At 53.5% G+C, this 13,793-nt stretch overlaps 1 protein-coding gene across 1 annotated transcript in view; it reads left to right on the top strand.

Moving 5' to 3' along the window:
- Window positions 1-13,793, top strand: part of LOC139240216 (multiple epidermal growth factor-like domains protein 10) — a 232,263-nt gene that overhangs the window by 129,428 nt on the left and 89,042 nt on the right. Inside the window, exon 15 of the mRNA XM_070868687.1 lies at window positions 9,306-9,452. Coding sequence (XP_070724788.1) covers window positions 9,306-9,452 — 147 coding nt within the window. The remainder of the gene's footprint in view (window positions 1-9,305; window positions 9,453-13,793) is intronic.

Here is a 13,793-nt window from a genome sequence, read left to right as displayed (position 1 = left end):
GAAGCCCTCTTCCATACCATTGTTACCTCCAGACCTGACTATTCCAACGCACTCCTGGCCGGCCTCCCACATTCTACCCCACGCAAACTAGAGGTGATCCAAAACTCGGCTGCCCCCGTGTCCTAACTCGCACCGAGTCCCGCTCACCCATCACCCCCTGTGCTTGCTGCCCCGTGTCCTAACTCACACCGAGTCCCGCTCACCCATCACCCCCTGTGCTCACTGCCCCGTGTCCTAACTCGCACCGAGTCCCGCTCACCCATCACCCCCTGTGCTCGCTGACCCCGTGTCCTAACTCGCACCGAGTCCCGCTCACCCATCACCCCCTGTGCTCGCTGCCCCCGTGTCCTAACTCACACCCAGTCCCGCTCACCCATCACCCCCTGTGCTCACTGCCCCCGTGTCCTAACTCGCACCGAGTCCCGCTCACCCATCACCCCCTGTGCTCGCTGCCCCCGTGTCCTAACTCGCACCCAGTCCCACTCACCCATCACCCCCTGTGCTCGCTGCCCCCGTGTCCTAACTCACACCCAGTCCCACTCACCCATCACCCCCTGTGCTCGCTGCCCCGTGTCCTAACTCGCACCGAGTCCCGCTCACCCATCACCCTCTGTGCTCGCCGCACCGAGTCCCACTCACCCATCACCCCCTGTGCTCACTGCCCCGTGTCCTAACTCGCACCCAGTCCCGCTCACCCATCACCCTCTGTGCTCACTGACCTACATTGGCTCCCGGTTAAGCAGCGCCTCAATTTCAAAATTCTCATCCTTGCTTTCTCTTTCCTCCATGGCCTTCGCCCCCTCCCTATCTCTGTAACCTCCTCCAGCTCCTACACCCCTCCCTATCTCTGTAACCTCCTCCAGCCCCTACACCCCTCCCTATCTCTGTAACCTCCTCCAGCCCCTACATTCCTCCCTATCTCTGTAACCTCCTCCAGCCCCTCGCCCCTCCCTATCTCTGTAACCTCCTCCAGCCCCTCGCCCCTCCTTATCTCTGTAATCTCCTCTAGCTCCACAACCCCCCCCCCCGAGATGTCTGCACTCCTTCAATTCTGCCCTCCTGAGCATCCCTGATTATAATCACTCCACCTGTTGTGTATGGAGAAAGAGTCAGACTGAACACTGAGCTCAAAGTAAAGTGTGACCTTAGTCTTTTATTGCAGGTCTCCAGAGTGCCTCTCCAACCTGCGAAGCCTCCTTAAATACCTGTGCTCCCAAGGGATTATGGGATCCCTTAGGACTCCAGAGGATGAGCCCTCTGGTGGCTGTACAAAGTAAATATAAGTCCACATATATAACAACACTCCCCCCCCCCCCCTCCCAAAGTCAATAGTGTAACTATTTACAATGTGAGTCGATCTGGGGCCCTTCTTGCCCTGGTTGATCGTCTCGGTGTGAAAGCTGGTGTTGTTGAATCATTTGTTGGGTCCTCGCTGGGCTGCTGTGCAGCTGGCCTTGCTGGGCTGCCTGGTGTGTTGGGCCCTGGGGGGCTGCCTGGTGTGTTGGGCCCTGGGGGGCTGCCTGGTGTGTTGGGCCTTGCTGGGCTGCTGTGGGTGATGGGTTCTGCTTCGTGGTCAACCGTGGTGCCGGTTGCCACTGGTGTGTATGTTGGGGGATCAAAAAAGGTAGGGTCCAAGGTGGGCTGCTCAGGATAGTCCGTGAATCGGAATTTGATTTGGTCCAAGTGTTTCCGGTGAATGAGTCCATTTGAAAGTTTGACCCGAAACACCCTGCTCCCCTCTTTGGCCACGACAGTGCCGGGAAGCCACTTGGGACCTTGTCCATAATTTAATACAAATACAGGATCATTGATTTCATTCTCACGTGACACATTTGCACTATCATGGTATGCACTTTGTTGAAGCCGCCTGCTCTCTACCTGTTCATGTAGATCAGGGTGAACTAACGAGAGCCTTGTCTTAAGTGCTCTTTTCATGAGCAGTTCAGCAGGTGGGATCCCAGTGAGTGAGTGGGGTCTCGTGCGGTCGCTAAGCAGGACTCGGGATAGGCGAGTCTGCAGTGAACCTTCAGTTACCCTCTTCAAGCCTTGCTTGATGGTTTGCACTGCTCTCTCTGTCTGACCATTGGATGCTGGTTTAAACGGGGCAGATGTGACATGTTTGATCCCGTTATGGGTCATGAATTCTTTGAACTCAGCACTGGTAAAACATGGCCCGTTGTCACTCACCAGGACATCGGGTAAGCCGTGTGTGGCAAACATGGCCCGCAGGCTTTCAGTGGTGGCAGCGGACGTGCTAGCCGACATTATCTCACATTCAATCCATTTGGAGTACGTGTCTACAACCACAAGGAACATTTTACCCAAGAATGGGCCTGCATAGTCGACGTGTACCCTAGACCACGGTTTTGAGGGCCAAGACCATAAACTTAGCGGCGCCTCCCTGGGTACATTGCTTAACTGCGAGCATGTATTACATCTGTGAACGCAGGACTCTAAGTCCACATCGATACCGAGCCACCACACGTGGGATCTGGCTATCGCTTTCATCATTACGATGCCTGGGTGGGTACTGTGGAGGTCATTGATGAAGGTATCTCTGCCCTTCTTGGGGACCACTACTCGATTGCCCCACAGAAGGCAGTCTGCCTGTATAGACATTTCATCTTTGCGCCGCTGGCAGCTTTATCTCTTCCTGCTTTTCCACTGGGACACTGGACCAGCTCCCGTGAAGCATACAGTTTTTGACCAGGAACAACAAGGGGTCCTGGCTTGTCCAGGTTTTGATCTGCCGGGCAGTGACGGGTGATTGCTCACTCTCAAATGCTTCCATAACCATGGCTAGATCTGCGGGCTGCACCATTTCCATCCCCGTGGTGGGCAATGGCAGCCTATTGAGAGCATTGGCGCAGTTTTCTGTGCCTGGCCTGTGGCGGATGGCGTAGTTGTATGCGGACAACGTGAGCGCCCATCTCTGGATGTGGGCCCCTGCATTAGTATTTATTCCCTTACTCTCGGAAAACAGGGATATGAGTGGCTTATGGTCAGTTTCCAATTCGAATTTTGGCCCAAACATTGATGCATTTTCTTTACCCCATAGACACACGCTAACGCTTCTTTTTGAATCATGCTGTAGGCTCTCTCAGCCTTAGACAGACTCCTGGATGCATAAGCAACCGGTTGCAATTTCCCGAAATCATTAGCTTGTTGCAATACACACCCGACACCATATGACGACGCATCACATGCTAGTACCAAACGCTTACATGGATCATACAACACAAGAAATTTGTTTGAGCATAACAATTTTCTCGTTTTTACAAAGGCATTTTCTTGGCTTTTGCCCCAAACCCATTCGTCCCCTTTACACAGTAAGACATGTAGTGATTCTAACAGTGTGCTGAGACCCAGTAAGAAGTTACCAAAGTAGTTCAGGAGTCTCAGAAACGACCGCAGCTCCGTCACGTTCTGTGGCCTCGGTGCGTTCTCGATTGCCTCCGTCTTCGTGTTGGTGGGCCTGATGCCATCCGCTGCAATCCTCCTTCCCAGGAACTCCACTTCAGGCGCCAGGAAAATGCACTTCGAGCGTTTTAACCTGAGCCCCACGTGGTTGAGTCGACTAAGAACCTCCTCCAGGTTCTGCAGATGCTCGACTGTGTTCCGACCTGTGACCAAGATGTCGTTCTGGAAGACCACGGTGTGCGGGACCGACTTCAGTAAACTTTCCATGTTTCTCTAGAATATCGCCGCTGCTGATCGAATTCCAAACGGGCATCTGTTATAAATGAATAGACCTTTGTGTATGTTGATGCATGTGAGGGCCTTCGATGATTCCTCCAGCTCCTGCGTCATGTTGGCTGAAGTCAGATCCAGCTTCGTGAGCGTCTTTCCTCCCACCAATGTTGCAAAGAGGTCGTCGGTCTTTGGTAGTGGGTATTGGTCCTGCAGGGAGAAATGATTGCTAGTTACTTTGTAATCGCCACAGATTCTGACGGTGCCGTCTCCCTTGAGGACTGGGACAATAGGACTGGCCCACTCGCTGAACTCGATCGGTGAGATGATGCCTTCTCTTTGCAGCCGGTCTAGCTCGATCTCCCCTTTCTCTCATCATGTACGGCACTGCTCTCGCCTTGTGATGGATGGGTCACGCCCCCGGAATTAGGTGGATCTTCACTTTTGCTCCTTGGAATTTCCCGATGTCTGGTTCGAACAGCGAAGAGAACTTGTTTAAGACCTGGGCACACGAAGTGTTGTCAGCGGGTGATAGTGCTCAGACGTTGTCCCAGTTCTAGCGTGTCTTTCCCAGCCAGCTCCTGTCGAGCAGCGTGGGACCATCGCCTGGTACCACCCAGAGTGGTAGCTTGTGCACCGCTCCATCATAGGAGACCTTTACAGTAGCACTGCCGATTACAGGAATCAGTTCCTTTGTGTAAGTTCTTAGTTTCGTGCGAATTGGAGTTAAGACTGGCCTTGAGGCCTTGCTGCACCACAATTTCTTGAAAGTCTTTTTGCCCATGATGGACTGGCTTGCGCCCGTGTCCAGCTCCATTGACACTGGGAGTCCATTTAGTTCAACATTCAGCATTATCGGGGGACAATTTGTGGTGAATGTGTGCACCCCATGTACCTCTGCCTCCTCGGTCTGAGGCTCTGGTTCATCGTGATCCTCCGTGGATCTGTCCTCCTCTGGTGGTTTGCAGGATTAACAGGGTTTGCAGCTCACCTGCACATACGTTGGAGGTGTCCCATTGTTCCACAACCCTTTCAAACATACCCTTTGAATCGGCATGAATGGAATCGATGATCACCCCCGCAGTGCCAACAAGGGGTGTTAATGGCCTTGCATTCATCACCCTTGATGGTGGACTCTGCGGACATGCAGCTGCAGGCATGTGTGACCTGCCCTGTACATTGCGATTTGAAAACAACATCACTTTGTTCACAGTACTTGTAGCAGCACTCATGTGCTGAGAGATTTGCTTCGTATTGTCACTGGTGGCAATGAACGCCTGGGCTATCACTATAGCCTTACTCAAGATTGGGGTCTCTCCAGTCAAAGGTTTGCGAAGTATGGTTTTGTGACCAATGCCAAGTACGAAAAAGTCTCTGAGCATGTGCTCCAAATTTCCTCCAAATTCGCAATGTCCTGCAAGGCGTCTTAGCTCGGTGACATAACTCGCCACTTCCTGGCCTTCAGACCTTTTGTAGGTGTAGAACCAGTACCTCGCCATCAGAACGCTTTCCTTCGGGTTCAAATGCTCTCGGACCAGTGTGCACAAATCGTCGTACGATTTCTCCGTGGGTTTCGCTGGAGTGAGCAGATTCTTCATGAGGCCATACGTTGGTGCCCCACAGACGGTGAGGAGGATCGCCCTTCGTTTGGCAGCGCTCTCTTCCCCATCTAGATCGTTGGCCACCAAGTATTGGTCGAGTCGCTCCACAAAAGTTTCCCAATCATCTCCCTCCGAGAATTTCTCCAGGATGCCCACTGTTCTCTGCATCTTTGGGTTCGCTATCTGTATCTCGTCGCCAGTTGTTATGCCTGGAGAAAGAGTCAGACTGAACACTGTGAGCTCAAAGTAAAGTGTGACCTTAGTCTTTTATTGCAGGTCTCCAGAGTGCCTCTCCGACCTGTGAGGCCTCCTTAAATACCTGTGCTCCCAAGGGATTATGGGATCCCTTGGGACTCCAGGAGATGAGCCCTCTGGTGGCTGTACAGAGTAAATACAAGTTTACAGATATAACACCACCATTGGAGGCCGTGCCTTCAGCTGCCTGGGCCCCAAGCTCTGGAACTCCCTCCCTAAACCTCTCCGCCTCGCTCTCCTCCTTCAAGACACTCCTTAAAACCGACCTCTTTGACCCAGCTTTTGGTCATTTGCCCTAATTTCTCCTTATGCGGCTCGGTGTTAAATATTTTATCTCACAATCGCTCTTGTGAAGCGCCTCGGGATGTTTCACCAAGTTAAAGGCGGTATATAAATGCAAGTTTTTGTTGTTGAGTGACGTCTTCAGACCCCGGTGTTTATATCAAAGGGGTCCCCACATCTCGCCCACCCAGCACGGGCAGGACACGGCCCGGTTAAGATGGCGGCAGGCGGTAACACTCTGGCTCGCGCACCGGCCGCCATTTTGATTTCCCGTTGCTGCCTGGCGGCCAGGGCTAAAATTGGGCCTCAGGAGCCCACAGAGCCCCGGTTTAGTCAGTCACAACAACAACTCGCGTTTATATAGCACCTTTAACGTAGTAAAACGTCCCAAGGTGCTTCACAGCAGTGTTACGAGATAAAAAAAGAAGTAAATTTGACACCGAGCCCCCTAAGTAGAAATTAGCGTAGGTGACCAAAAGCTGGGTCAAAGAGGGAGGTTTTAAGGAGCGTCTTAAAGGAGGAGAGAGAGGCGGAGAGGTTTAGGGAGGGAGTTCCAGAGCTTGGGGCCCAGGCAGCTGAAGGCACGGCCACCGATGGTGGAGCGATTATAATCAGGGATGCTCAAGAGGGCAGAATTAGAGGAGTGCAGAGATCTCGGGAGGGTTGTAGTGGGGCTGGAGGAGGAAACCGAGATAGGGAGGGGCGAGGGCCATGGAGGGATTTGTAAACAACGATGGAGAATTTTTTAATCCAGGCGTTGTTTAACCGGAAGCCAATGTAGGTCAGTGAGCACAAAGGGTGATGGGTGAGCGGGGCTCCGTGCGAGTTAGGACACGGGGCAGCGAGCACAGAGGGTGATGGGTGAGCGGGACTCAGTGCGAGTTAGGACACGGGGCAGCGAGCACAGGGGGTGATGGGTGAGCGGGGCTCGGTGCGAGTTAGGACACGGGGCAGCGAGCACAGAGGGTGATGGGTGAGCGGGACTCGGTGCGAGTTAGGACACGGGGCAGCGAGCACAGGGGGTGATGGGTGAGCGGGGCTTGGTGCGAGTTAGGACATGGGGCAGCGAGCACAGAGGGTGATGGGTGAGCGGGACTCAGTGCGAGTTAGGACACGAGGCAGCGAGCACAGGGGGTGATGGGTGAGCGGGACTCGGTGCGAGTTAGGACACGAGGCAGCGAGCACAGGGGGTGATGGGTGAGCGGGACTCGATGCGAGTTAGGACACGGGGGCAGCAAGCACAGGGGGTGATGGGTGAGCGGGACTCGGTGCGAGTTAGGACACGGGGGCAGCGAGCACAGAGGGTGATGGGTGAGCGGGACTCGGTGCGACTTAGGACACGGGGGCAGCGGACACAGCGGGTGATGGGTGAGCGGGACTCGGTGCGAGTTAGGACACGGGGGCAGCGAGCACAGCGGGTGATGGGTGAGCGGGACTCGGTGCGAGTTAGGACACGGGGCACAACACTGATCGTCTGCTGAACTAAGAGCCTCCTCTGGCGGGTTAATGCGTCATTGGCTGATCAGCCATGAGGTTCCTCACAGGCGGCCGGAACATGGTTGCAATGTTGAGCTGCCCGCCCGCGCTGTCCCTTTAAGGATACGACACAGGAACTTGCTGTGGGAAAGTGGCGTAACTAGGCAGTAAGCGGGGGCTTTTACTGATGAGGGGGGGCTTTTCTGATATCCTGTAGAAGGATGGCGGGTTAGCGCTCGCTGAGCCGAGGGAGGTGACTCCCAGAGGGAGGAGCGGAGGAACGAATGCCTGAGAGTCACTGAAACTATCACCACTCTCCGCTGCCCCCCAATGTCCAAGTATGGGACCAGCACTGGCACAGCGCACATCGTAATGGCCGGTGATGGTACCCAGAGTAAGGACAGGACACATTACAGAAAAACGGAGTGAGCATTGACACCACTGTGTCACCAAATGAGTTGGATATGGGGCGGAAACAATCTATTTAAACGGAGTCTCTGATGTACAACGAACAAAATCTATTTCAACGGCACATGACAGCAAACAGTCTACAGAATCTATTTACACAGAACGTCAATGAACTACAGCAAACAAGCTCATGACCGAAACTACAACTAAATCTCCCAATAAAGGCGTGATTATTTCCCCAGCACAATGCAGTGCGAGGAGGCTGGTTGAAGAATACTAAAATGATGCGCGTAGAATCAAGCATAGTCGCCAACGGATAGAGAATTGGCTAGCTAACAGAAAGCAGAGAGTCGGGATAACTGGGTCCTTTTCGGGTTGGAAATCGGTGGTTAGTGGTGTGCCACAGGGATCGGTGCTGGGACCACAACTGTTTACAATATACATAGATGACCTGGAAGAGGGGACAGAGTGCAGTGTAACAAAACTTGCAGATGACACAAAGATTAGTGGGAAAGCGGGTTGTGTAGAGGACACAGAGAGGCTGCAGAGAGATTTGGATAGGTTAAGCGAATGGGCTAAGGTTTGGCAGATGGAATACAATGTCGGAAAGTGTGAGGTCATCCACCTTGGGAAAAAAAAACAGTAAAAGGGAATATTATTTGAATGGGGAGAAATTACAACATGCTGCGGTGCAGAGGGACCTGGGGGTCCTTGTACATGAATCCCAAAAAGTTAGTTTGCAGGTGCAGCAGGTAATCAGGAAGGCGAATGGAATGTTGGCCTTCATTGCGAGAGGGATGGAGTACAAAAGCAGGGAGGTCCTGCTGCAACTGTACAGGGCATTGGTGAGGCCGCACCTGGAGTACTGCGTGCAGTTTTGGTCACCTTACTAAAGGAAGGATATACTAGCCTTGGAGGGAGTACAGAGACGATTCACGAGGCTGATTCCGGAGATGAGGGGGTTAACTTATGATGATAGATTGAGGAGACTGGGTCTTTACTCGTTCAGAAGGATGAGGGGTGATCTTATAGAAACAGTTAAAATAATGAAAGGGATAGACAGGATAGAGGCAGAGAGGTTGTTTCCACTGGTCGGGGAGACTAGAACTAGGGGGCACAGCCTCAAAATACGGGGGAGCCAATTTAAAACCGAGTTGAGAAGGAATTTCTTCTCCCAGAGGGTTGTGAATCTGTGGAATTCTCTGCCCAAGGAAGCAGTTGAGGCTAGCTCATTGAATGTATTCAAGTCACAGATAGATAGATTTTTAACCAATAAGGGAATTAAGGGTTACGGGGAGCGGGCGGGTAAGTGGAGCTGAGTCCACGGCCAGATCAGCCATGATCTTGTTGAATGGCGGAGCAGGCTCGAGGGGCTAGATGGCCTACTCCTGTTCCGAATTCTTATGTTCTTATGTGCAGTTTCTGGGGCGTGATTGATGCGGGCACTTACCCGACCACCAGCTCTCTGGCCGGGACCTGTGGGCCTGTGGAGGGGGGTGGTGTCGGCGTACGCTCAGCGCTACCCCCCGCCCACCCCAGTGGTCTCACCGTGACGCTAACGCCGCACCCTCCTGTCTTTCTGGAATCCTGCAGGCCCCCGCTGCGATCGTGGCTGCGAGTCGGGCCGCTGGGGTCGGGACTGCGTCTCGGAGTGTCGCTGCCAGAACGGAGCCTGGTGTCACCGGGAGAACGGGACCTGCCTGTGCAGCCCGGGATACAGGGGCTCCAGCTGCCTACGCCGTGAGTAACCGTGGCGACCGGCATCTCGCATTTACACGCTGCCTCCAACCGAGCAGAATGTCCCAAGGCGCTTCACAGGAGCGAGTTCAGACAATATTTCAGACCGATATGTTATTGTGTTCCTGTGTCCCTGTGTCTGTGTTCCTGTGTCCCCTGTGTCCCTGTGTCCCTGTGTCTGTGTTCCTGTGTTCCTGTGTTCCTGTGTCTGTGTTCCTGTGTCCCTGCGTCTGTGTTCCTGTGTCCCTGTGTCTGTGTTCCTGTGTCCCTGTGTCTGTGTTCCTGTGTTCCTGTGTCTGTGTTCCTGTGTCTGTGTTCCTGTGTTCCTGTGTCCCTGAGTCTGTGTTCCTGTGCCCCTGTGTCTGTGTTCCTGTGCCCTTGTGTCTGTGTTCCTGTGTCCCTGTGTCTGTGTTCCTGTGTCCCTGTGTCTGTGTTCCTGTGTTCCTGTGTCCCCTGTGTCCCTGTGTTCCTGTGTCTGTGTTCCGGTGTTCCTGTGTCCCTGTGTTCCTGTGTCTGTGTTCCTGTGTTCCAGTGTCCCTGTGTCTGTGTTCCTGTGTCCCTGCGTCTGTGTTCCTGTGTCCCTGTGTCTGTGTTCCTGTGTCCCTGTATCTGTGTTCCTGTGTCCCTGTGTCTGTGTTCCTGTGTCCCTGTGTCTATGTTCCTGTGTCCCTGTGTCCCTGTGTCTCTGTATCTCTGTGTTCCTGTGTCCCTGTGTCTGTGTTTCTGTGTCCCTGTGTCTGTGTTCCTGTGTCCCTGTGTCTGTGTTCCTGTGTCCCTGTGTTCCTGTGTCTCTGTATCTCTGTGTTCCTGTGTCCCTGTGTCTGTGTTCCTGTGTTCCTGTGTCCCTGTGTCTGTGTTCCTGTGTCCGTGTGTCTCTGTGTCTCTGTTTTCCTGTGTCCCTGTGTCCCTGTGTCTCTGTATCTCTGCGTTCCTGTGTCCCTGTGTTCCTGTGTCTCTGTGTTCCTGTGTCCCTGTGTCCCTGTGTCCCTGTGTTCCTGTGTCCCGGTGTCTCTGTGTCCCTGTGTCTCTGTATCTCAGTGTCCCTGTGTCTCTGTGTCTCTGCGTCCCTGTGTTCCTGTGTCCCTGCGTCCCTGTGTTCCTGTGTCTCTGTGTTCCTGTGTCCCGGTGTCTCTGTGTCCCTGTGTCTCTGTATCTCTGTGTCCCTGTGTCTCTGCGTCCCTGTGTTCCTGTGTCTCTGTATCTCTGTGTCCCTGTGTCTCTGTGTTCCTGTGTCCCTGCGTCCCTGTGTTCCTGTGTCTCTGTATCTCTGTGTCCCTGTGTCTCTGTGTCTCTGTGTCTCTGTGTCCCTGTGTTCCTGTGTTCCTGTGTCCCTGCGTCCCTGTGTTCCTGTGTCTCTGTATCTCTGTGTTCCTGTGTCTCTGTGTCTATGTTCCTGTGTCTGTGTTCCTGTGTCCCTGTGTCTGTGTTCCTGTGTCCCTGTGTCTGTGTTCCTGTGTCCCTGTATCTGTGTTCCTGTGTTCCTGTGTCCCTGTGTCTGTGTCCCTGTGTCCGTGTATCTCTGTGTTCCTGTGTCCCTGTGTCTCTGTATCCCTGTGTTCCTGTGTTCCTGTGTTCCTGTGTCCCTGTGTCTCTGTATCTCTGTGTTCCTGTGTCCCTGTGTCTCTGTATCCCTGTGTTCCTGTGTTCCTGTGTCCCTGTGTCTCTGTATCTCTGTGTTCCTGTGTCTCTGCGTCTCTGTGTTCCTGTGTACCTGTGTTCCTGTGTCCCTGTGTCTCTGTATCTCTGTGTTCCTGTGTCCCTGTGTTCCTGTGTTCCTGTGTCTCTTATCTCTGTGTTCCTGTGTCTGTGTTCCTGTGTCCCTGTGTCTGGGTTCCTGTGTCCCTGTGTCTGTGTTCCTGTGTCCCTGTGTCTGTGTTCCTGTGTCTGTGTTCCTGTGTCCCTGTGTCTGAGTTCCTGTGTTCCTGTGTCTGTGTTCCTGTGTTCCTGTGTGTCTGTGGTCCTGTGTCCCTGTGTTCCTGTGTCCCTGTGTCTGGGTTCCTGTGTCCCTGTGTTCCTGTGTCCCTGTGTCTGTGTTCCTGTGTCCCTGTGTCTGTGTCCCTGTGTTCCTGTGTCCCTGTGTCTGTGTTCCTGTGTCCCTGTGTTCCTGTGTCTCTGTATCTCTGTGTTCCTGTGTCCCTGTGTCTGTGTTCCTGTGCTCCTGTGTCCCTGTGTCTGTGTTCCTGTGTCCGTGTGTCTCTGTGTCTCTGTGTCCCTGTGTTCCTGTGTCTCTGTATCCCTGTGTTCCTGTGTCTCTGTATCTCTGTCTTCCTGTGTCCCTGTGTTCCTGTGTCTCTGTGTTCCTGTGTCCCTGTGTCCCTGTGTTCCTGTGTCCCGGTGTCCCAGTGTCCCTGTGTCTCTGTTTCTCTGTGTCCCTGTGTCTCTGTGTCTCTGCGTCCCCGTGTTCCTCTGTCCCTGCGTTCCTGTGTTCCTGTGTCTCTGTGTTCCTGTGTCCCGGTGTCTCTGTGTCCCTGTGTCTCTGTATCTCTGTGTCCCTGTGTCTCTGTGTCTCAGCGTCCCTGTGTTCCTGTGTCCCTGCGTCCCTGTGTTCCTGTGTCTCTGTGTTCCTGTGTCCCGGTGTCTCTGTGTCCCTGTGTTCCTGTGTCCCTGCATCCCTGTGTTCCTGTGTCTCTGTATCTCTGTGTCCCTGTGTCTCTGTGTCTCTGTGTCTCTGTGTCCCTGTGTTCCTGTGTTCCTGTGTCCCTGCGTCCCTGTGTTCCTGTGTCTCTGTATCTCTGTGTTCCTGTGTCTCTGTGTCTATGTTCCTGTGTCTGTGTTCCTGTGTTCCTGTGTCCCTGTGTCTGTGTTCCTGTGTCCCTGTGTCTGTGTTCCTGTGTTCCTGTGTCCCTGTGTCTGTGTTCCTGTGTCCCTGTGTCCCTGTGTCCGTGTATCTCTGTGTCCCTGTGTCCCTGTGTCCCTGTGTCTATGTATCTCTGTGTTCCTGTGTTCCTGTGTCTCTGCATCTCTGTGTCCCTGTGTCCCTGTGTCCCTGTGTCTCTGTATCTCTGTGTTCCTGTGTCCGTGTGTCCCTGTGTCTCTGCATCTCTGTGTTCCTGTGTCCCTGTGTTCCTGTGTCCCTGTGTTCCTGTGTCTCTGTATCTCTGTGTTCCTGTGTCCCTGTGTCTGTGTTCCTGTGCTCCTGTGTCCCTGTGTCTGTGTCCCTGTGTCCCTGTGTCTCTGCATCTCTGTGTTCCTGTGTCCCTGTGTCTGTGTTCCTGTGTCCCTGTGTTCCTGTGTCTCTGTATCTCTGTGTTCCTGTGTCCCTGTGTCTGTGTTCCTGTGCTCCTGTGTCCCTGTGTCTGTGTTCCTGTGTCCGTGTGTCTCTGTGTCTCTGTGTTCCTGTGTCCCTGTGTCTCTGTATCCCTGTGTTCCTGTGTCTCTGTATCTCTGTATCTCTGTGTTCCTGTGTCCCTGTGTTCCTGTGTCTCTGTGTTCCTGTGTCCCTGTGTCTCTGTATCTCTGTGTCCCTGTGTCTCTGTGTCTCTGCGTCTCCGTGTTCCTCTGTCCCTGCGTCCCTGTGTTCCTGTGTCTCTGTGTTCCTGTGTCCCGGTGTCTCTGTGTCCCTGTGTCTCTGTATCTCTGTGTCCCTGTGTCTCTGTGTCTCTGCGTCCCTGTGTTCCTGTGTCCCTGCGTCGCTGTGTTCCTGTGTCTCTGTATCTCTGTGTCCCTGTGTCTCTGTGTCTCTGTGTCGCTGTGTTCCTGTGTCCCTGCGTCCCTGTGTTCCTGTGTTTCTGTATCTCTGACTTCCTGTGTCCCTGTGTCTGTGTTCCTGTGTCCCTGTGTCTGTGTTCCTGTGTTCCTGTGTCCCTGTGTCTGTGTTCCTGTGTCGCTGTGTCCCTGTGTCCGTGTGTCTCTGTATCTCTGTGTTCCTGTGTCCCTGTGTCTCTGTATTCCTGTGTTCCTGTGTTCCTGTGTCCCTGTGTCTCTGTATCTCTGTGTTCCTGTGTCCGTGTGTCCCTGTGTCTCTGCATCTCTGTGTTTCTGTGTCCCTGTGTTCCTGTGTTCCTGTGTCCCTGTGTCTCTGTATCTCTGTGTTCCTGTGTCCCTGTGTTCCCGTGTCTCTGTGTTCCTGTGTTCCTGTGTTCCTGTGTCCCTGTATCTCTGTGTTCCTGTGTCCCTGTGTTCCTGTGTCCCTGTGTTCCTGTGTTCCTGTGTCCCGGTGTCTCTGTGTCCCTGTGTCCCTGTGTTCCTGTGTCCCGGTGTCTCTGTATCTCTGTGTTCCTGTGTCCCTGTGTCCCTGTGTCCCTGTGTCTCTGTATTCCTGTGTTCCTGTGTTCCTGTGTCCCTGTGTCTCTGTATCTCTGTGTTCCTGTGTCTGTGTGTCCCTGTGTCTCTGCATCTCTGTGT

The sequence above is a fragment of the Pristiophorus japonicus genome, chromosome 30, assembly GCF_044704955.1.
Source record: "Pristiophorus japonicus isolate sPriJap1 chromosome 30, sPriJap1.hap1, whole genome shotgun sequence".
NCBI classification, from domain to species: Eukaryota; Metazoa; Chordata; class Chondrichthyes; family Pristiophoridae; genus Pristiophorus; species Pristiophorus japonicus.
Note: the sequence above shows the minus strand (reverse complement) of the source record. Positions and strands in the feature narration are given on the sequence as shown.